General features: G+C 64.9%; 2 protein-coding genes across 2 annotated transcripts; both read right to left on the reverse strand.

The window, feature by feature from the left end:
• Positions 1–275: 275 nt before the first annotated feature.
• B4GAT1 (beta-1,4-glucuronyltransferase 1) lies at positions 276–7,394 on the reverse strand. Its single transcript, XM_052775101.1, is given in 4 exon segments — positions 276–287; positions 2,055–2,277; positions 5,465–7,204; positions 7,206–7,394. Coding segments are annotated over 3 exon segments (2,007 nt in total). The 5' UTR covers positions 7,281–7,394; the 3' UTR covers positions 276–287; positions 2,055–2,085.
• A 4,220-nt stretch (positions 7,395–11,614) lies between these two features.
• On the reverse strand, positions 11,615–19,934 carry LOC128135995 (fibroin heavy chain-like). The gene is made up of 8 exons (XM_052775090.1): positions 19,723–19,934; positions 17,253–17,404; positions 16,967–17,069; positions 15,999–16,245; positions 15,627–15,736; positions 14,934–15,066; positions 12,241–14,694; positions 11,615–11,891 (listed from the first exon to the last, which is right to left on the reverse strand). Exons 1-7 carry the CDS (start codon positions 19,895–19,897, stop codon positions 12,288–12,290), a joined length of 3,327 nt encoding a protein of 1,108 aa, XP_052631050.1. The 5' UTR covers positions 19,898–19,934; the 3' UTR covers positions 11,615–11,891; positions 12,241–12,287.
• Positions 19,935–22,759: the final 2,825 nt, after the last annotated feature.

Raw genomic sequence — 22,759 nt, forward strand, 5'->3', positions numbered from 1 at the left:
TTTTTCCCCACCCAGGATCCTCCAAATCACCTCCAAGACCCCGGACCTTCCACCCCCCCCCCCCCCCCACCTGAAGACCACCCTACTTCTGGCCTGTCCTGGTGCGTCCCAAGAGCATCCTCGTGCCCCAGCGCCCTCGTCGAGCACCGCGGGGTCTTTCTGGCCCCCTCCGAACCGCTCCTGAGGCCACGAGCACTCTTCGACCAAGGCTGGACGACAAAGTCTTTGCCTTTTAGCCCACCGATCCAGGCACGCTCGGACAAGATGGCCACCGCCGCGGAGAGGCGCTCGACACCGTCATCGGGAACCCACGGCCGCCAAGCCACGAAGACACGTTCAGTGCCATCATCGCGTTAGGAAAGTACATCTGCCGAGCTGTGAAGCCACACTCAACACCATCACCGCCTTAGGACACCACGTCCATGAAGATGTGGTCAACACCATCGTTGTGTTAGGAAACCACGTCCACCACCGCAAAGATGCGCTCAGCACCGTCGTGTTGGGCAACCACGTCTGTCAAGCCAGGAAGACATGCTCAACACCATCGCTGCACTAGGAAACCACGTCTACCACCACGAAGACCTCCTCAACTCCACTGTCGTGTTAGGCAGCCATGTCCTCTGAGCCGTGAAGATGCACTGAACATCGTCGTTGCATTGGGAAATCACATCCACCGCTATGAAGGTGTGCTTAACACCAGCATTGTATTGGTGACCCACGTCCACCAAGCCATGAAGGCAGGCTCAACACCACCACGGTGTTGGGAAAACACGTCCTTCACCATGAAGATGTGCTCAATGCCTTCATGGACCACATCCACCAAGCCATGAAGACGCACTCAACACCAGTGCTGCACTGGGAAACCACGTCCACCACTGTGAAGACACGCTCAATACTTTCATTGTGTTGATGAACCGCATCCACCAAGCCACGAAGAAGCGTTCAACACCAGCGTTGCATTGGCAAACCACGTCCACCAAGCTGTTGCGCATCCACCTCATCCGTGATCACTACGGTTCTTCCCAGGTGCTTTCTCAACGCCGCGTGTGAGCCACCAGCTTCTGAGCTGTGTGCCTGGGTGTCATCTTCTCAGCTTGTAGCGGCTTCAAGAGATATTTTTTCCCCAAAAAACCTACTTCCCACACCCCCAGGAGCAACAGAAAGCTCTTCTGGTGGACACGGTGACCTGGACGTGGCCACTGCCATGCCGTGACGTCCCGTGCGCAGTCGCTGCAGCCCTGGGCACCCAACGCCACCAGGAGGGACCTGGCTCCTGCTTGGACCTTCCGTTCTACAGCCCTGCCCGGTCGGCGGCCAGTGGCCCGGCTGGAGCTGCGGTGGGACGAGGTGACCTCGGAGGGCCTGGTCCCACTGCAACCGGGCTGTCATTGGGGAACTGTGTTTGTGGTTCTATAGATATATATTAAAAAATATATTTTAAAATTTACATATTAATATAATATAGTGCAATATAATTATAATAAATATTACATTATACACAAAAATATATTTTATATTTATATATTTATATTCATATACTGTTTTGCATGTGTATTATTTTAAATCTTATATGCTTATATATATTAATCTCTTATTAAATATTAAAATATAAGCATATAAAATTATACAACATTACATGTTATATAGATGCATAAAAAGGGTGTTGTGTATTTTATAGATATAAATATACATATGAAATAAATATATATCACGTTAATAAAATACCGCATCACTGTGTAAATACTTTAAAAATTTATTTATACATATATGTACATTCCTTTGTATACACCTATATATAAATACAGGGGTGTTACACACACACACACTTACAGATACACGACATCCCTTACAGACTGTACTGGTCTGTACTGGTCGGAGCTGGAGGCAGCTGCTCCTGACATCCCTTCCCAATCGCCACGGCAACCAGAGGGCCCCACCCGCCCCCCCCAATGACATCACCTGCACAGAGGCATTGTGGGCAGGCGGCCATCTTTATTGAGGACAGGCCGCTGCGGGGCACGGGGGACCCCGGCGTCCGGGCGGAGGGCACCCACGCGTCCGGGCGGAGGGCACCCAGGCGTGCGGTCAGCAGCGGCGGGGCGAGCGGGGGTAGCGCTGGTGCAGCTCGGCGCGGAAGCGCCGGAAAAGTTGCCGGTTGCGGTGCAGCTCGGCCTCCCGCCCACCGTGGAAGCCGCCGGCCTCCTTGAAGCCACGGTGGACGACAAACGCCCCGTCCAGCACCGCGAAGTGGAAGCCGGCCACGTGCAGCTCGCATGCCTGGGGGGGGGTGACACACGGTCACCCATAGCACCCACGGCACCCCCCCACGGCCCTACAGCACCCACAGACCCCACAGCACCCACTGATGCCTTACAGCACCCATTGATGCCTTGTAACACCCACAGACCCCCATAGTATCCACGGATACCTTACAGCACCCATAGATCCCGTAGACCCATACAGCACCCACATAGCACCCATAGATCCTCTCCAGCACCCATCAGTCCTCTACAGCACCCATAGATCCCCAAAGCACCCACTGATGCCTTATAGCACCCACAGACCACCATAGCACCCAGAGACCCCCCCAATAGCACCCACTGATGTCTTGTAACACCCACAGACCCCCACAGTATCCACAGATACCTTACAGCACCCACAGGTCCTCTATAGTACTCATAGGTCCTCTACAGCACCCATAGATCCTCCACAGCACCCATAGATCCCCAAAGCCCCCATTGATGCCTTACAGCACCCATAGACCACCATAGCACCCACAGACCCCCCCAATAGCACCCACTGATGCCTTGTAACACCCACAGACCCCCACAGTACCCACGGATACCTTACAGCACCCATAGATCCCACAGACCCATACAGCACCCATAGATCCTCTACAGCACCCACAGGTCCTCTATAGTACTCATAGGTCCTCTACAGCACCCATAGATCCCCAAAGCACCCATTGATGCCTTATAGCCCCCATTGATGCCTTATAGCACCCATAGACCACCATAGCACCCACAGACCCCCCACAGCACCCACTGATGCCTTATAGCACCCATTGATGCCCTGTAACACCCACAGACCCCCATAGTATCCACGGATACCTTACAGCACCCATAGATCCCGTAGACCCATACAGCACACATATAGCACCCATAGATCCTCTCCAGCACCCATCGGTCCTCCACAGCACCCATAGATCCTCTACAGCACCCATAGATCCCCAAAGCACCCACTGATGCCTTATAGCATCCATAGATCCACACAGCACCCACAGACACCCCCATAGCACCTACTGATGCCTCATAGCACCCATAGACTCCCACAGTACCCATTGATAACTTATAGCACCCATAGACCCCACATAGCACCCCCAGACCCCCGTAGCACCCATAGACCCCCCTAGAGCACCCAAAGAGACACACAGCACCCACAGATCCCTACAGCACCCATGGACTGTCTACCGCACCCTTCGACCCCCTACAATACCCACAGGCCCCCACAGCATCCGTAGAACCCTACAGCACCCACAGACCTCCACAGCACCCACAGACCCTCCACAGCACCCACAGACCTCCACAGCACCCACAGACCCTCTACAGCACCCACAAACCCTCCACAGCACCCACAGACCTCCACAGCACCCACAGACCCTCCACAGCACCCACAGACCTCCACAGCACCCACAGTCCTCCTAAGAGCACCCCTAGCCCCATGACCACCACATAGCACCCACAGTCCCCATGCCCACCCTGTGGTCACCATGGCCACCCCACAGCACCCCCAGCCCCCATGACCACGCTATGGCCACCCCACAGCACCCACAACCCCCATGGCCACCCTATGGTCACCCCACAGCACCCACAACCTCCATGGCCACCCCATAGCACTCATGGCCATCCCACGGCCACCTCATAGCACTCATGACCACCCCATAGCACCCACAGGCCCCGTGGCCACCCTATAGTCACCATGGCCACCACACAGCACCCCCAGCCCCCATGGCCACCCTATGGTCACCCCACAACACCCTCAGCCCCCATGGCCACCTCATAGCACTCATGGCCACCCCATAGCACCCACAGCCCCCATGGCCACCCTATAGTCACCATGGCCACCCCATAGCACCCTCAGCCCCCATGGCCACCCCATAGCACCCACAGCTCCCACGGCCACCTCATAGCACTCATGGCCACCCCATAGCACCCACAACCCCCATGGCCACCCTATGGTCACCCCACAGCACCCACAACCCCCATGGCCACCCCATAGCACCCACAGCCTCCATGGCCACCCTATGGTCACCCCACAGCACCCACAACCCCCATGGCCACCCCATAGCACCCACAGCCTCCATGGCCACCCTATGGTCACCCCACAGCACCCACAACCCCCATGGCCACCTCATAGCACTCATGGCCACCCCATAGCACCCACAGCCCCCATGGCCACCTCATAGCACTCATGGCCACCCCATAGCACCCACAACCCCCATGGCCACCCTATGGTCACCCCACAGCACCCACAACCCCCATGGCCACCCCATAGCACCCACAGCCTCCATGGCCACCCTATGGTCACCCCACAGCACCCACAACCCCCATGGCCACCACATAGCACCCACAGCCTCCATGGCCACCCTATGGTCACCCCACAGCACCCACAACCCCCATGGCCACCTCATAGCACTCATGGCCGCCCCATAGCACCCACAGCCCCCATGGCCACCTTATAGTCACCATGGCCACCCCAGAGCACCCTCAGCCCCCATGGCCACCTCATAGCACTCATGGCCACCCCATAGCACCCACAGTCCCCATGACCACCCTATGGTCACCCCACAGCTCCCCCAACCCCCATGGCCACCCCATAGCACTCATGGCCACCCCATAGCACCCACAGCCCCCATGACCACCCTATGGTCACCCCACAACACCCACAGCCCCCATGGCCACCTCATAGCACTCACGACCACCCCATAGCACCCACAGCTCCCATGGCCACCCTATGGTCACCCCACAACACCCGAACCCCCATGGCCACCCAGAGCACCCACAGTCCCCATGGCCACCCTATAGTCACCACAGCCACCCCACAGCACCCCCAGCCCCCATGACCACTATGGTCACCCCACAGCACCCACAACCCCCATGGCCACCCCACAGCACTCATGGCCACCTCATAGCACTCATGGCCACCCCATAGCACCCACAGCTCCCATGGCCACCCTATAGTCACCATGGCCACCCCATAGCACCCTCAGCCCCCATGGCCACCTCATAGCACTCACGACCACCCCATAGCACCCTCAGCCCCCACGGCCACCCTATGGTCACCCCACAGCTCCCCCAACCCCCATGGCCACCCCATAGCACCCACGGCCCCCATGGCCACCCTATGGTCACCACAGCCACCCCAAGGCCCCCCAGCCACCCCACGGTCCCCTGCCCCACGGCACCTGGCTGATGCGGTTGAAGCCGTACTGGAGGAAGCGCTCATCGAAGGGTGGCACGCCGTGGGCCGGCCCCACGTAGAAGGGCTCCCAGGGGTCACGCCATGGGGCCTCGTAGGCCACGCGCAGGTGCGGGGTGGGTGGCAGCGCCCGCCAGCGCTCGTAGCCCGTGGGTGCTTGGCACCGGGGGCACAGCGCCCCATAGAAGGGCCGGGCGTCCCCCGTGCCCCACAGCTGCAGAAGTTCCGCCTTCGTCCCCGGCACCCGTGTCCCCGCACGGACCTCGAAGGCCGGCAGCACGAACACCACCTGGTCCCAGGATGGCGTGGTGGCACCTGGGGGGTTGGGGTCCTCCAGGGCTTTGGGGTGTTTCAAAAAGTTGGGGTCCTCCAGGGCGTTGGGGACACCTGGGTCATGGAAGGCGTTGGGGACCTCCAAGGCGTTGGGGACACCTGGGTCATGGAAGGCGTTGGGGACTTCCAAGGTGTTGGGGACACCTCGGTCACGGAAACCCTTGGGGACCTCCAAGGCGTTGGGGACACCTCGGTCACGGAAGGCGTTGGGGACCTCCAAGGCGTTGGGGACACCTGGGTCATGGAAACCCTTGGGGACCTCCAAGGTGTTGGGGACCTCCAGGGCGTTGGGGACACCTCGGTCATGGAAGCCCCTGGGGACCTCCAAGGCGTTGGGGACACCTCGGTCACGGAAGGCGTTGGGGACCTCCAAGGCGTTGGGGACACCTCGGTCATGGAAACCCTTGGGGACCTCCAAGGCGTTGGGGACCTCCAGGGCGTTGGGGACACCTCGGTCATGGAAACCCTTGGGGACCTCCAAGGCGTTGGGGACACCTGGGTCACGGAAGGCGTTGGGGACCTTTGGGACCTCCAGAGCGTGAGGGACACCCCCGTTGCTGATGGTGTTGGGGACACCCGGGACGCTGGGGACACCCAGCCCGTTGGGGACCTCCAGGGCGTTGAGCACCCCGGGGTCACCGGGGACCCCGAGGCCACCAGGAGCCCTCCGTGTCCGGGGGTCCCCCAAGACCCCTGCAGCCCCCCAAGCTTTGGGGTCCCCCAAGAGCCCTGCAGCCCCCAGCCCTGGGGGGTCCCCCAAGAATCCTGCAGCCCCCACAGCTGGGGGGTCCCCCAAGACCCCCGCAGCCCCCCTCACCAGGGGGTCCCCCAACCCCCCGCCAGCCCCCCATTTTGGGGGGCGCAGCCCGGCCCCCCCCTCCCGCAGCAGCCTCAGGAACTCCTCCCGCAGCCCCCGGCTGGGCACCACGTCGGCGTCCAACAGCAGCACGAAGCGACCCCCAATTTTGGGGGGGCCGGGACCCCCCTTCCGGGAAGGGCCCCCCCTTTCCTCCTCCGCCGCCCCCGCCCAGGCCACGTTCCGCAATAAATTCCCGGGGTACGGCACCCCCAAAGTGTAACTGGGGGGGTCGGCGGCCGCCAGACGCCGTAGGGCCCCCCGACATCCCCCCGGCGTTGGGGGGCCGGGGTTGGGGGGTACGACGGGGGGGGGCGCAGCCGCCCCCACCACCACGTGGAAGCGTAAGCGAGGCCGTAAGCCCCGGCAGGGCCCCCCCAAAGCTGCCAACAGCCCCCCCAAGCCCTCCTTGGGTACCCCAAAAACAGCCACCGAGAGCGGCCCCCCCCAGAGCCCCCCCAGAGCCCCCCCCAGGGTCCCCGCCACCCGTCCTGGGGTGCCATGGGTGGCCAGAACTAATTCGGGGGGGTCCCAGCGAGGGGGGGGTCCCCAAGAGGTCCCGATACACCCGGAAGGTCCCTGAGGTGTCCAGCACCCCCCGAGGGGGGGGCATGGGTGGGGGGGGGGTGGCGGTGGGGGAGGGGGGGAGCGAGGGGGGGGCAGGGCTCGCAGGTAGAGGGTCTGCAGCAGCGCCAGCCCCCCCAGTAGCCAGGCGCAGCCCCCCAGTAGGCGCCCTCGGCCCATCGCCTGCTGACCCCCCCACCCCTCCCCGGACTGGGGGATACTGGGAGGGGGCTGGGAGGGGATTGGGGGGCCTCTGGAGGCACTGGGAGGGTGCTGGGGGGGCCTGGGAGGGTGCTGGGGGGGTTCTGGGGGCACTGGGAGGGTGCTGGGGGGGTACTGGGAGGGGGTTGGGGGGCCTCTGGAGGCACTGGGAGGGTGCTGGGGGGTACTGGGAGGGGGTTGGGGGGCCTCTGGAGGCACTGGGAGGGTGCTGGGGGGTACTGGGAGGGTACGGGGAGGGTGCTGGGGATACTGGGAGGGACTGGTGGGTGCTGGGGGCTACCGGGGGTCACTGGGGGGGTATGTAGGTGTGTACTGGGAAGGTGCTGGGGGTTACTGGGAGGGTGCTGGGGAGCACTGGGACCAGTTCTGCGGGGTCACTGGGACCAGTGCTGAGCCAGGACCAGTATGGCATGCTGGAAGCACTATGGGATCACTGGGACCAGTAAGGGGCTACTGGGTCCAGTCTGGGCTTCTAGGACCAGTATGGGGGTGCTGGGACCAGTACAGATGGTTACTGGGACCAGTCTAGGGGGTTACTGGGACCAGTCTGGGGTTATTGGGGCCAGTCTGGGCCTCTAGGACCAGTGTGGGGGTGCTGGGACCAGGACAAATGGTTACTGGGACCAGTCTGGGCCTATAGGACCAGTATGGGGATGCTGGGAGGTTTATGGGTGCCGGACCACTACTGGGAGGGGTTACTGGGACCAGTCCGAGTGGGTTACTGGCACCAGTTTGGGGGTGGGGAGCCGTATAGGGGAGACCGGGCCCAGTCCGGGGGTGTCACTGGGCCCAGTCTGGGGGTGGGGAGGAGGGACTGGGCCCAGTTTGGGGGGGTGGGGGGCACTGAGCCCAGGCTAGGGAGGAAACCGGACCCAGTTTGGGGGGGGAACTGGGACCAGTTTGGGGCCGGGACCCGCCGGGGCCGGGTGCTCACCGCGCCGCGCCGTCGGGACGAACCACGCATGCGCGGGGAGGGACGCAGGCGCCGGGAGAGGGGGCGGGGCCCAGGCGGGAGCGGGGCGGGGCTCAGGCGGGAGCGGGGCGGGGCCCAGGCGGGAGCGGGGCGGGGCTCAGGCGGGAGCGGGGCGGGGCCCAGGCGGGAGGGGGCGGGGCCCAGGCGGGAGCGGGGCGGGGCTCAGGCGGGAGCGGGGCGGGGCCTGCCGGAGCCTGGGCCCCGCCCTGCGCGCCTTGTCTCCGCAGCGCTCGGGCGCCGGGGTCCCCCCGAACTCCTGGGTGACCCCCAAATTCCTGGGATCCCCCAAAACTCCTGGGTCCCCCCCGAGCTCCTGGGTGTCCCCCGAACTCTTGGGTGACCCCAAACTCCTGGGTCTCCCTAAACTCCTGGGTGTCCCCCAAATTCCTGGGTCCCCCCAAACTCCCGAGTCCCCCCCAAAACTCCTGGGTTCCCCCAAACTCCTGGGTGACCCCCCAAATTCCTGGGACCCTCCAAACTCCTGGGTGTCCCCAAACTCCTGGGTCTCCCCCAAAACTCCTGGGTCCCCCCCTGAGCTCCTGGGTCTCCCCCGAACTCTTGGGTGACCCCAAACTCCTGGGTGTCCCCCAAATTCCCGGGTCCCCCCAAACTCCCGAGTCTCCCCCAGATTCCTGGGTCCCCCCAAACTCCCAAGTCTCCCCCAAAACTCCTGGGTTCCCCCAAACTTTTGGGTCCCCCCCGAACTCCTGGGTGTCCTCCCCCCCGAGCTCCTGGGTCGCCCCCAAATTCCTGGGACCCCCCCCAAACTCCTGGGTCCCCCCGTACTCCTGGGTGACCCCCAAATTCCTGGGACCCTCCAAACTCCCGAGTCTCCCCCCAAACTCCTGGGTGTCCCCAAACTCCTGGGTCTCCCCCAAAACTCCTGGGTCCCCCCCAAACTCCTGGGTCCCCCCAAACTCCTGGGTCTCCCCCAGATTCCTGGGTCCCCCCAAACTCCTGCATCTGCCCCGGACTCTTGGGTGACTCCCCAAATGCCTCGGTGACCCCGAATACCTGGCCCCCCCCCAAATACCTGGGACCCCCCCAAACTCCTAGGTGTCCCCCAAATCCCTGTGTCTCCCCAAACTCCTGGGTCTCCCCCAAATTCCTGGGACCCCCCCCAAACTCCTGGGTCCCCCCCCCGAGCTCCTGGGTCCCCCCAAATTCCTGGGTCCCTCTGAACTCCTGGGTCCCCCCCCCAAACTCCTGGGTCCCCCCCCCCCGAGCTCCTGGGTCTCCCCCAAATTCCTGGGACCCCCCCCAAACTCCTGGGTCCCCCCCTGAACTCCTGGGTCCCCCCCAAATTCCTGGGACCCCCCCTGGACATCGGGGGTCCCTGGAAAGAAGCTGCCACGGGCACAGGGATGACGGGGGCCACTTTATTGCCAGGGGGGTGTCGGGGCCACGGGGCCTCCAGGGGACGTTGGGGACATCGGGGACATGGAGGCTGTCGGGCCACCATGTGTCTCAGTCCCTCGGGTGGGGACACGGGGGATGTCGGGGTCGTTGGGGACAACGGGGGCCAGTCCCTCGTGGTGGGCACGTCGGGGACGTCAGGCCGTGGTGGGTCTCAGTCCTTTGAGTCAAGGCAGTGACAATGTCCCACATCCTTCAGGGACATCGGAGATGTTGGGGACACTGGGGACATCAGGCCGTGGTGGGTCTCTGTCCCTTGAGTCAAGGTGATGGTGATGTCCCACGTCCTTCGGGGACATCGGAGATGTTGGGGACGTTGGGGATGTCAGGTTGTGGTGGGTCTCCATCCCTTGAGCTGGGGCGATGACGATGTCCCACATCCTTTGGGGACATCAGAGACACTGGGGACATCAGGCCGTGGTGGGGCTCCATCCCTTGAGCCAGGGGGATGACGATGTCCCACCTCCTTCAGGGACATTGGAGACATCGGGGACGTTGTGGACATCAGGCTGTGGTGGGTCTCCATCCCTTGGTGCGGGGCGGTGAAGATGTCCCACATCCTTCGGGGACATCAGAGACGTTGGGGACATTGGGCCATGACAGGTCTCAGTCCTTTGGGCTGGGGACATCGGGGACATCAGACCACGATGCGTCTCAGTCTGTTGATCCAGGGTGATGACAAGGTCCCACGTCCCTTGGGGACGTTGGGGACATCAAGCCACAATGCGTCTCAGTCCCTCCAGCCGAGGCGATGATGAGGTGCCCGTGTCCCTCGGGGACGTCGGGCTGTGACATGTCTCAGTCCTTTCGGGTGGTGTCCACATCCTTCGAGGACACTTTGGGGACATCGAGCCGTGCTGGGTCTCGGTCCCTTGGGTCACAGCGGTGATGAGGTGCCCGTGTCCCTCAGGGACGTTGGGGACGTCGAGTTGTGACGAGTCTCAGTCCCTCGGGCTCGGTGACATCGCGCTGCGACGTATCTCGATGTCTTGGGTGGGGGATGTTGAGGACATTGGGGACGTTGGGGACATCGAGGATGTTGGGGACACTGGGAATGTCAGGGGCACTGGGGATGTTGGGGACACGGGGGACACTGAGCCACAATGTGTCTCAGTCCCTCAAGTTGGGGACATTGGGGACATCAGGCCATGATGTCTCACAGGCCTTGGGGGACTTTGGGACATTGAGGACATCAAGCCATGACGTATCCCAGCCCAACGGCTCGGGGCAAAAGGTGCCCGTGTCCCCCAGGTTGGGGACGTTGGGGACATTGAGCCATGGCGTGTCTCTGTCCCTCAGGTTGGGGACGTTGGGGACATCAGGTCATGGCATGTCTCCATCCCTTGGGTTGGGGACACTGGGGACATCAGGTCACGGAATGTCTCCATCCCTTGGGTTGGGGACATCGGGGACATCGAGCCACATTGTGCCTCAGCCCCGTGAGTTGGGAACGTTGGGGACATCGGGCCATTGAGCCACGATATCTCCATCACTCGGGTCAGGGACATTGGGGACATCAAGCCACATCGTGCCTCGGTCCCTTGCGTTGGGGACATTGGGGATGACACCCATGGGGGGGGGCACGCACTTTTGGGGGGACTCTGCCAAAAACGCAGACCCCGGGGAGGCGGGGGGGGGGGGAACGGACGACAAGGACGGGGTGGGTGACAGGGACAAGGTGGGTGACAAGGGACAGGGACACTCGGGGTGGGGGGGCCACAGGCTCCTACAGGTGGGTCCAAGCCACCCACTGACACAAAATTTGGGGACGGGTCCCGGAGTGGGGGTGGGGATGGGGACACGGGGGACGGGACCCAGGCGTCCGGGCTGGGGGAGGGGGGGGCCACCAGCCCCCCCCCAATTACCTTAGAGACTCGTTACGAGTTAAATTAGCACGAAAGGCCCCGGGGGGGGGCGGTGGGGGGAGGGGACACGGCCGGGGCCGGGGGGACGGTGGCACCGGGCCGGGGTGACAATGACAATATGCCATACTGGGGGCAAGTCGCGTCACAGACTTAGTTCAGAACGACGGGGCGCGCTGGCTTCCGGCTGTGGGGGGGACACACGGGGGGGGGACAGGCGTCAGGAACCCAGGCATCCGGGTCATGAAACCCCCCCCTTGCACCCCCCAAGGGACCCAGGTGTCCATGAGCATGCACCCCCCCCCCAAACTAAGGGACCCAGGCACCCGGGTGTCGTCCCCCACCCAATAAGGGACCCAAGTATCCGAGTGTCCCCCCCCACTAAGGGACCCAGGCACCCGGGCACCCCCCTAAGATGACAGCCAGGTATCGGGGCTCCCTCCCCACCCCCATCACCAAGACCCAGGTCACCCCCCCCCACCCCCCCACCCCGATGGGTGCCCCCCCGCAGGGACCCAGGTGTCCGGGCACCCTACCTTGGCGGAAGGCGTCCTGGAGGCGGCTCTGGGGGAGTTGATACAACTCAGCGAAGGGGTCGCGGGGCGACCGGGGCGGGGGGGGGCGGGCGGGGGCTGGGGGTACCCCCCGAACGCCTGGCTCCCCCGCGGTTGACGACGGCGGCGGCGGCCAATCCCTGCAGTAGGCGACGCAAGGCGGGGCCGGGCGGGGCCGACGGGGGTGGCGGCGGTGACGTCTCGGGGGTGAGGAGGGAGCCGGGGGTCCCACCCGGGATCCCCCCGGGACTCTCGGGACTCGGCGGTAACTTTTCGGGTGCTGCCTCGGGGGGCTCCAGGGGGCCGAAGGCGAAGGGCGGGGCTTGCCGGGGGGTGTACGGGGGCGTCCAGGTCTCGGTGGATCCCCCCGGCACCTCGGGGATCCCCAGGCCTGGTGCGAGGCGGGCGCCCGCAGCCAAGCCTACGCCGGCATTGGCTCCGCCGACGGCTCCGAGGGTAGGACCGATGGCGGGGCCCAGGGAAGAGCCAACGCCGGCGGCGAGGTTGGCTCCAAGGCCAAGTCCGGTGCCAAGGGCGGTGCCGACGTTGGCTCCAATGGCGGCTCCAACACCGAGGCCAACACCAGATCCAAGAGCGGGGTCAACGCTGGCTCCAAGGCCAAGGCCAATGGTGGATCCAAGAGCAGAGCCAGCGTTGGCTCCAACGGCAGCTCCAGCACCAAGTACAACGCCGGATCCAACGTTGGCTCCAGCACCAAGTCCAATGCCGGTGTCAATGCTGGTTCCAAGAGCAGAGTCAACGTTGGCTCCAATGTTGGCTCCAAGGCTGAGTCCAACAGTGGTGCCAACATCAGGTCCAAGCCCGGAGCCAACGTTGGCTCCGAGTGCAGCTCCAACAGCAAATCCAAGGGCAGATCCAAGACCGGAGCCACTGCTGCCTCCAACACCAGCTCCAACTGCAAGTCCAATGCCGGCGCCAACATCAGATCCAGGAGCGGAGCCAATGTTGGAGCCAACATTGGCTCCGAGGCCAAGTCCAACGCTGGATCCAAGACCAGAGCCAACGCCAGCACCAATGTTGGCTCCAACAGCAGCTCCAATGCCAAGTCCAACACCCGATCCAACATCTGATGTAAGAGCGGTGCCAACGTTGGCTCCAACACCAAGTCCAACGCCAACATCAACGTCGGATCCAAGAGCAGCACCAACATTGGCTCCAACTCCGGCTCCAATGGCAAGTCCAACACCGGATCCAAGAGAAGGGCCAACGTTGGCTCCAACGCCGGCTCCAACAGCAAGTCCAACACCAGATCCAAGACCAGAGCCGACATTGGCTCCAACACCGGCTCCAACGGCAAGTCCAACACTGGATCCGAGACCAGAGCCAACGTTGGCTCCAACGGCAGCTCCAACGGCAAGTCCAACGCCAGGTCCAACACCAGATGAAAGAGCAGAGCCAACATTGGCTCCAAGAGCAGCTCCAACGCCAAGTCCAACAGTGGATCCAAGACTGGGGCCAACATTGGCTCCAATATTGGCTCCGAGGCCAAGTCCAACACCAGCGCTGACTCCAGCACCTATATTGGCTCCAACGCTGGCACCGACGGTGAGTCCCACGCCAGCGCCGACATCAGATGGAAGAGCAGGACCAACAGCCCCAATGCCGAGCCCAACGCTGGCTCTGACACCGCCACCAAGACCAGGCCCAATGTTGGCCCCGACACTGAGCGCAACGCCGGCTCCGAGACTGGGGCCAGTGTCTGCTCCACCATTGGCTTGGAGACCAGCTCCAACATCATCTCCGGCGCCAGCTCCAAGAGCAGCTCCAATATCAGCCCCAAGGTTGGGGCCAACATCGGCGCCGGTGCCAGCTGCCACGCCGAGGCCAACGTCGACTCTGATGCCAGCTCCCACGCCAATGCCAACTCCAGCGCTGACATCAGAGCCAAGACCGTGTCCAACACCGTCTCCAAGGCCACGTCCAACATTTGCTCCAACGCCGGCTCCAAGACCAGGGTCAATGTTGGCCCCAACGTTGCCTCCAAGACCGTGTCCGATGGCAGCTCCGAGACCAGGTCCCATGTTGGCATCAAGACCAGGTCCCATGTTGGCTCCAAGACCAGGTCCAACACCAGCTCCGACAGCAGGGTCAACGCTGGCCCCAAGGCCAGCTCCAAGACCATGTCCAACATCGGCTCCGAGGCCACACCCAACGTTGACCCCAAGGCCAAGGCCAACGTTGACGCCAACATTAGCTCCAATGTCATCTCCAAGCCCAGATCCAACACCGAGGTCAACGCCGGATCCAATGCCGGGGCCAACACCGAGGCCAATGCTGGGGTCGGCGCCAACACCAAGGTCCCCACCAGCTCCGATGGCAGCACCGGGGAAGTCAAGGCTTGGGCCGAAGGGCTCGGGGGGCCCTGGGGGGGCCTCAGCTGCCAGCTGCTGCCGCAGGCACCAGGCTTCAGCTTCACTGCAGGGAAGACAGGGGGTTATGGGGGGGCCTGGGCTAAGCCCGGACACCTGGGTCCCCCCGAGGGGAGTGGAGGGTGCCGGGACCCATGGGTGCCATGTGGGGTGGAAGGTGCCCAGACATTGGGCTTCCCTCGGGGATGATGGGACACCTGGGTCCCCTGGGGCTGGTGGGACGTCCCGGATGTCTGGGTCCCCTGGGGGGGTGATGGGGCCACCCGGACGCCTGCGTCCACTCACCTGATGACGAAGTTGTGGGCGAGCAGGGCCGGGCCCTCGGGGCGCAGTCGGGCGTAGACCCACGTCCAGCCCAGGCCGTCCTTGCGCTGCAGCCGCGTCACCAGCTCCCCCCGCGCCTCTGCCCCTGCTCCGGCTGTGGGGACACGGGGACATCAGCAGGGACGGGGAGGGGGGGGTGAGGGCAGGGGGCAGGGGGTGGTTGGGGGAACGGGGACATGGGGACATCAACAGGATGGGAGTGATTGGGGGAGTTGGGGACATGGGGACGTCAACGAGGTCGATTGGGATGGATGGGGACATGGGGGTGTCCATGGGGACAGGGGCGATTGGAAGGGATGGGGACACGGGTATGTCAATGGGGACAGGGGGTCAACGGGGGCACGGAGGACACCTGAGGGGAGACAAGGTGACCCCAGGGGATGTGTGGGACACTAAGGACATTGGGGGGGGGGGAGTGACAGCAGAGAACCCAGGGAACAACCAGGGTGATGGGGGACACCCTTGGGAACACGGGGACCCAGAGGACAGCCAGGGGATGGGAAGACCCCAGGGATCCCAAGGGACAGCTGGGGGGGGACGGGGAGACCCCAGGGGGGACAGAGGGGACTGAGAGACCCCAGGGATCCCGAGGGACAGCCGGGGGGGGACAGGGAGACCCCAGGGGACCCTGGGGACAGCTGAGGGGACACTCACCGAGGCGGAGGTGCTGGCGGGCGACGTGGCCGAGGTCCTCGGGGTGCAGGAGCCGGTACCAGGAGCGACCCAGGAGCTCCCCACGCCCGTAGCCCAGGTGGATCAGGACGCTGTGGGACAGCACGTCTGGGTCCCTCGCCCACCCATGCCCGTGTCCCATCCAGATGTCTGGGTCCCCTCCTGGATACCTGGGTCCACCCTGATGCCTTGGTCCCCTCCCGCATGCTTGGGTCCCCTCCAGGATTCCTGGGTCCCCCAAACACCTGGGTCCCTCCTGGACACCTGGGTCCTCCCGGGATGCCCAGGTCCCCTCCCGGACGTCTGGGTCCCCTCCCGGACACCTGGGTCCCCCCTGGACACCCGGGTCCTCACCTGTCGGAGATGTCGAGCAGGGCAAGGTCACGGGCATGGCGGCTCTGGAAGGCAGGCAGCAGCAGGCAGTCGGGGCAGGGCCAGGGTGGGGGGTCCAGGGGGGCACAGAAGGCGACGAAAAGTCCCGGGGGAGCCCCGGGGGGGCCGGGGGGGGCCTGGAACCGGCCCCGCAACAGCACCAGCTTCCGCCCGGCGCTGGGACGGCGCGAGGCCCGCGAGGTGGTGAAACGGCAGCGGAAGAGGCGCTCTGGGGGAAGGGGTCCTCCGTTGGTCTCTCCGGCCTCTGTCCATCCCTCTGTCCATCCCTCTGTCCATCTCTCCATCCTTCCTTCCATCCATCCCTCCCTCCCCTGTCCTTCCATCCCTCCCTCTCTTCTTCTTCCCTCCCTCCCTCCCCCTTCCATCCATCTCTCCGTCCCTCTGTCCTTCCATCCCTCCATCCCTCCCTCTGTCCTTCCATCCTTCCAACCTTCTGTCCTTCCATCTATCCTCTTCTGCCATGCTTCCTTCCCTCCCTGCCTCCATCTTTCTGTCCCTCCCTCCATCCATCTCCTTGTCCTTCCACCCCCCCAGCCACCCTTCCAACCCTCCATCCTGCCCACCCTCTGTCCTTCCATCCTTCCACCCATCCCTCCACCCTTCTTTCTAACCCTCTGTCCTTCCTTCCCTCTGTCCTTCCCTCCATCCCTCTGTCCATCCCTCCTTCCAACCCTCTGGCCTTCTCTCCTTCCCTCCCTTCCTCCATCCTTCCATCCCTCCATCCCTCTGTCCTTCCAACCTTCTGTCCTTCCATCCATCCCTTTGTCCTTCCGCCTTCCCTCCATCCTTCCCTCCTTCCATCCCTCCATCCCTCTGTCCTTCCTCCCGCTCATTCATCCCTCCCTCCATCCACCCATCCCTCCCTCCCTCTGCCCACGCCCCACCAAGCCCCTCCCCATCGTCCCCGCCCCCTCAGAGCCCCCACCCACCTGCCTGGGGGGGCCCGGGCAGGGTGAGCTGATGTCGCACCAGGGGGTGGTCGGCGGGATCCAGCAGGTCGTAGATGCTGTCACCCTGTGCCACCAGGTCTACCTGCGTGGGGGGCAGGCGGGAGGATCAGCACCCAGCACCCAGCGCCCTCCCCTGGCACCCAGCACCCCCCAACACCCATCATCCTGCAGCACCAGAGCCACCTGCACCCAAGGGGGACAGCACCCTGCACCCAAGGGGGACAGCACCCAGCACCCAACCCCGTCCCCGCGTGCGGGTGCCTACCATGGAGTGCCCCAGGTGCTGCGCGACGTTGTCGGTGACGCCGACCAGCTTCCCCTCACGGGTGACGGCCAGCAGGAAGCCGGGCAGTGACGCCACCAGGTCGGCCAGCTCCGGTCCCCCCAGCAGCTCCATGGGTGCTCCCCGCGCCGGGCCTGCGTGGGGACACACGTCAGCACCCATCCAGCACCCGCCCAGCACCCGCCACCTTGCCCGCACAGTCCCACTGCAGTCCCAGGGCACCCACGTGGCCCCAGCACCCAAAGCACCAGCCATGGAGTCACCGGTGGCACCCATAGCCTTGCCCATGTGGTCCCATGGTGACCCTGGCAGGACCCACAGCATCACCCACGTGGACCCACGGGAGTCCCAGTCTCTGTCCCTGTCCCTGTCCCTTGTCCCCGTCCCTTGTCCCTCTCCCCGTCCCTCGTCTCCAGCCCCAGCTCTGGTCCATGATCCTGGGTCCTTGTCCTGGTTCCTGACCCAATTCCTGGCCCGGTCCCTGTCCCAGGATCTTGGTCCCTGTCCTGATCCCCCTGTCCCAGCCCTGATTCTGAGTCCCAATCCTGATCCCTGGTCCCTAGTCCCAGTCTCAATCCCTGTCCTAATCCTGGGTCCCAATCCTGATTCCCGGTCTCAGTCCCCATCCCGGTCCCCTTGTTCCAGCCCTAGATCCCCGGTCCCAGCCCTGATCCCATGCCCGATCCCAATCCCCGGTCTTGGTCTCTATCCTGGTCCCCCTGTCCCAGCCCTGATCCCCGATCCCTGGCCCCGGTCTCAGTCCCTATCCCAGTCTTCCTCTCCCAGCCCTGATCCCTGGTCCCTGGCCCTGGTCCCAGCCCTGATCCCCAGTCTCGATCCCAATCCCCAGTCTCAGTCCCTTTCCCGGTCCCCCTGTCCCAGCCCTGATCCCCGATCTCTGGCCCCAGTCTTGGTCCGTCTCCCGGTCCCCTTGTCCCAGCCCTGATCCCTGGCCCCTGTCCCAGCCCTGATCCCCAATCCCTGACACCAGCCTCGGTCCCAGCCCTGATCCCTGATCCCTGGCCCCAGTCTCGGTCCCTCTCCCAGTCCCCCTGTCCCAGCCCTGATCCCTGGTCCCCCTGTCCCAGCCCGGATCCCCAATCCCTGGCACGGGTCTCAGTCCCAGCCCTGATCCCAGATCCCTGACCCCGGCCTCGGTCCCTCTCCCGGTCCCCCTGTCCCAGCCCTGATCCCTGGTCCCTAGTGCCCCTGTCCCAGCCTGGATCCCCGATCCCTGGCACCGGTCTCGGTCCCAGCCCTGATCCCTGGTCCCTGGTCCCCCTGTCCCAGCCCTGATCCCTGGCCCCGGTCTCGGTCCCTCTCCCGGTCCCCCTGTCCCAGCCCTGATCCCCGATCCCTGGTCCCTGGCTCCTTTCCCAGCCCTGATCCCAGATCCCGATCCCGATCCCGGCTCTCGGTCCCTCTCCCGGTCCCCCTGTCCCAGCCCTGATCCCCGATCCCCGGTCCCTGGCTCCTTTCCCAGCCCTGATCCCAGATCCCGATCCCGATCCCGGCTCTCGGTCCCTCTCCTGGTCCCCTGTCCCGGTCCTGATCCCCGATCCCCGGTCCCTGGCTCCTTTCCCAGCCCTGATCCCGATCCCGATCCCGATCCCGGCTCTCGGTCCCTCTCCCGGTCCCGGTCCCCTCCCGCCCGCCCCCGTCCCCGGCCGCTGTCCGCGGTGCTGAACCCGCCCCCTCCCCGGTGCCCCGGCCGCTGTCCGCGGTGCTGATCGGCGTCCCCCGGTCCCTGACCGCGGTGCTGATGCCACCCCCCGCCTGCTCCGGTCCCGGTCCCCATCCCGGTCCCTGTCCCTCTCCCGGTGCCCATCGCTGTCCCTCTGCCGGTTCCTGTCTCCAGCCCGGGGTCGGCTCCCCGTTCCCATTCCGCTGCCTGTCTCCAGCCCGGTGCCGCTGCCTGCTCCCATCCCGCTTCCAGCCTGGTCCCAACCCGCTTCTACCCCGTTGTCGCTGCTCAGCCCGGTCCACCGCTCCCGACAGCAGTTCCTGTCCCCCCTTCCCAATGCTGGTGGCCGGTCCCATTCCCCAGTCCCATCCCGATGCTGATTCCCGGTCCCATCCCGGTGCTGATGCCCGGTCCTGCGCCTATGTCTGTTCCCATCCCGGTGCTGATGCCCGGTCCTGCGCCTATGTCTGTTCCCATCCCGGTGCCCGCTGCCATCCCGGCGCCTATACCCGTTCCCATCCCGGTGCCACTGCCCGGTCCCATCCCGGCACCTCTACCCATTCCCACCCCAGCGCCAGCGCCCGCTCGCATCCCGCTGCCGTTCCCCATTGCCATCCCGCTGCCCCGCTCCCAACCCACTCCCCATCCCCTGCCCCATCCCAGCGCCAAACCCCCAACCCCATTCCCCATCCCCGCTCCCCATCCCAACCCCACCTCTCCCACCCACCCCATTCCCCATCCCAACGCCGCGGCAGCCGGCGAACGCACCGGGACGGAGGCAGGCGCCCTTGCGGGTGTAGATGCAGGCGAGGGCCATGACGTGCAGGTAGGAGAGGCGCGGCCGGTCGCCCTCGGGCAGCGGCAGGAGGTCGCGCAGGGCGCGGATCTCGGCGTTGATCTGGTCCCGCCGCGCCTTGGAGGCGCCCTTGGTGGAGCGGAGCATCCTCGCGCCGCGCCGCCGCCCGCCCGCCCCTTATATGGACCGCGCTGCCCTACGTCACCAGCCCGCGTCACTCCCCGCCCCGCCCATTCGCAGCGCCGGTTTTGGGGGGGGGGGGGGGGAACGGCCGCGTCAGAGCTGACGCTGACGCGCGCGCGGCGGTAGGGCGCAAGGGGGGGGGGGGGGGCGGCGCGCGGCGGCTTCGCACCGAAATAGGAGATGGCGCGCGGGGAGGGGCGGGGCTGGGGGAGGGGCGGGGCTGAGGGCACGCCCCCCCTTCCCCGCGGGAGGGGGGGGAGCGGTGGAGGGGGGCCGTGGAGGGAGGGGTGGGGGAGTCCAGGGAGGGTGGAAGGGCCGATGGGGGGGGGGGCTCGAAGGATGGGGGGGGTGGATGGAGGGGTCGGTGGAGGGATGGATGGGCGGGCGGGGGGGCTCGAGGGGTGGGTGGTGGGTGGATGGGTCAACGGGGGGGTGGAGGAGCCAACGGGGGGTCAAGGGAGGGACGGAGGGATGGGTGGAGGGGTCGACAGAGGGATTGGGGGGGTCAATAGGGGGATGGAAGGGCTCAAGGGATGGTGGGACGGATGGAGAGGGTCAACGGGGGGATGGAGGGGGTCAACGGGGGGATGGAGGGGTCAACGGGGGGGATGGAGAAGTCAACGGGGGGGTGGAGGGGTCAACGGGGGGATGGAGGGGTCAATGGGGGGATGGAGGGGCCAATTGGGGGATGGAGGGGCCGATGGGGAGATGGAGGGGCTCAAATGATGGAGGAGTCGATGGATGGGTCAACAGAGGGATGGAGGAATGGATGGAGGGTCAACGGAGGGATGGAGGGGGCGATAGGGGGATGGAGGGGGTCGTGGGAGGGACAGAGGGATGGATGGGGGTCAAGGGAGGGATGGGGGAGCCGGTGGGGAGGGAGGAGGGGCTCTGGGGCTGGAGGCATTGGCAGAGGGGTCAACAAAACGATGGGGGGGTCAACAGGGGAATGGAAGGGCTCAAGGGATGGAGGGAAGGATGGAGGGGGTCAATGGAGGGCTGGAGGGGCTCGTCGGGGGGGTGGAGAGGCTCAAGGGGCGGAGGGAGGGCTGGAGGGGCCAATGGGGGGGAAGGAGGGGCTCCAGGGATGGGGCGGAGGACGGAGGGGGGCAATAGGGGGGTGGAAGGGCTCAAGAGCCGGATGGACGGACGGACGGGTCAACGGTAGGTTGGAGGAGCCAAGAGCGGGTCAAGGGAGGGAGGGATGAGCGGAAGGGTCAAGAGGGGGCCAACGGGGGGGTGGAAGGAGGGATGGAGGAGCCAATGGGGTGGGGGGGGGGTTCGTGGGGGGGTCAATGCGGGGAGGGTTGGCTGGAGGGATCAACAGAGGGACGGACTGACGGACGGGGGGTCAACGGAGAGATGGGGGGGGGGCTGGGCTGAGTGTCATCGGGACTACCCTTACTTGGGGGCACCCAGGTGTCCGGGGGGGGGGGCTAAAGGCGTCAGGGACCCCCCCCAGGCCTCTGGGAACCCCCTTCTCCCCCCCCCCTCCTTTCGCGGGCGCCCCCGGAGCTGGCCCCGCCCCCCGCCGCGGTTCCCCTCCCCCCTCCCGGCTCCGCCGCTGCCAATTTGGGCGCTGAAGTCGCTGCGCTAAAAATAGATCCCGGCGGCTAAAAATAGCGGCGGGGAGGGGCGGGCCCGGACGCCTGGGTCCTCGGGGGGGTGGGGGGGGGGGGGGGCTCGGACGCCTGGGTTCCCCCGGGGGGGGGGGGAGTCCTGGTTGTGGGGTCCCCCCCCCCAAAATCCTGGGTCGTCCCCCCAAAATCCTAGGTTCCCCCCCCCCCGAACGCTTGGGTTCCCCCCCCCCCGAGCAGCTGGGTCCCCCCAAACGCCTGGGTCCCCCCCCAACTCTTGGGTCCCCCCCCAAATCCTGGGGGTACCCCCCCCGAACACTTGGGTCACCCCCCGGACTCCGGGGTCCCCCCCAAAATCCTGGGTGCCCCCCCAAAATCCTGCCCCCCCCCCGCCGCGGCTGCCGGGGGGCGGGTTTCCTTGGCAACGGTGGAGCCGCAATGGTTTTGGGGGGGGGGGGCTGTGAAGAAGGAGGATGAAGGATGAAGATGGAGGAGGATGAGGAGGGAGGAAGAAGGATGAAGATGGAGGAGGATGAGGAGGGAGGAAGAAGGATGAAGATGGAGGAGGGTGAGGAAGGAGGAAGGAGGATGAAGATGAAGGAGGGTGAGGAGGGAGGAAGGAGGATGAAGATGGAGGAGGATGAGGAGGGAGGAAGGAGGATGAAGATGGAGGAGGGTGAGGAGGGAGGAAGGAGGATGAAGATGGAGGAGGGTGAGGAGGGAGGAAGGAGGATGAAGATGGAGGAGGGTGAGGAGGGAGGAAGGAGGATGAAGATGGAGGAGGATGAGGAGGGAGGGAGGAGGATGAAGATGAAGGAGGGTGAGGAGGGAGGGAGGAGGATGAAGATGGAGGAGGATGAGGAGGGAGGAAGGAGGATGAAGATGGAGGAGGGTGAGGAGGGAGGAAGGAGGATGAAGATGAAGGAGGATGAGGAGGGAGGAAGGAGGATGAAGATGAAGATGAAGGAGGGTGAGGAGGGAGGGAGGAGGATGGAGATGAAGGAGGATGAAGATGAAGGAGGATGAGGAGGGAGGGAGGAGAATGAGAAGGGAGGGAGGAGGCTGAAGAGGGAGGGAGGAGGATGAGGAGGGAGAGAGGAGGATGAAGATGAAGGAGGATGGACGAGGAGTGAGGATGAGGGATGAAGGAGGGTGAAGATGGAGGGGGAGGAGGAGGATGGGTGGTGAAGATGAGGAGGGACAAAGGAGGATGAAGATGGGGATGAAGGAGGAGGGGAAAGGGGGGGTG

Source organism: Harpia harpyja, chromosome 27, assembly GCF_026419915.1.
Source record: "Harpia harpyja isolate bHarHar1 chromosome 27, bHarHar1 primary haplotype, whole genome shotgun sequence".
Classification (NCBI taxonomy): Eukaryota; Metazoa; Chordata; class Aves; order Accipitriformes; family Accipitridae; genus Harpia; species Harpia harpyja.

What these genes read in the sequence shown, in the direction of transcription:
- LOC128135995 (XM_052775090.1), bottom strand. Translation starts at nt 19,897, where the DNA reads ATGCTCCGCTCCACCAAGGGCGCCTCCAAGGCGCGGCGGGACCAGATC. An exon ending in CTGCTCGACATCTCCGACAG is followed by an intron (nt 15,737 to 15,998) that starts GTGAGGACCCGG and finishes GCTGTCCCACAG; the next exon opens with CGTCCTGATCCACCTGGGCT. An exon ending in CCGCCAGCACCTCCGCCTCG is followed by an intron (nt 15,067 to 15,626) that starts GTGAGTGTCCCC and finishes GTGTCCCCACAG; the next exon opens with CCGGAGCAGGGGCAGAGGCG.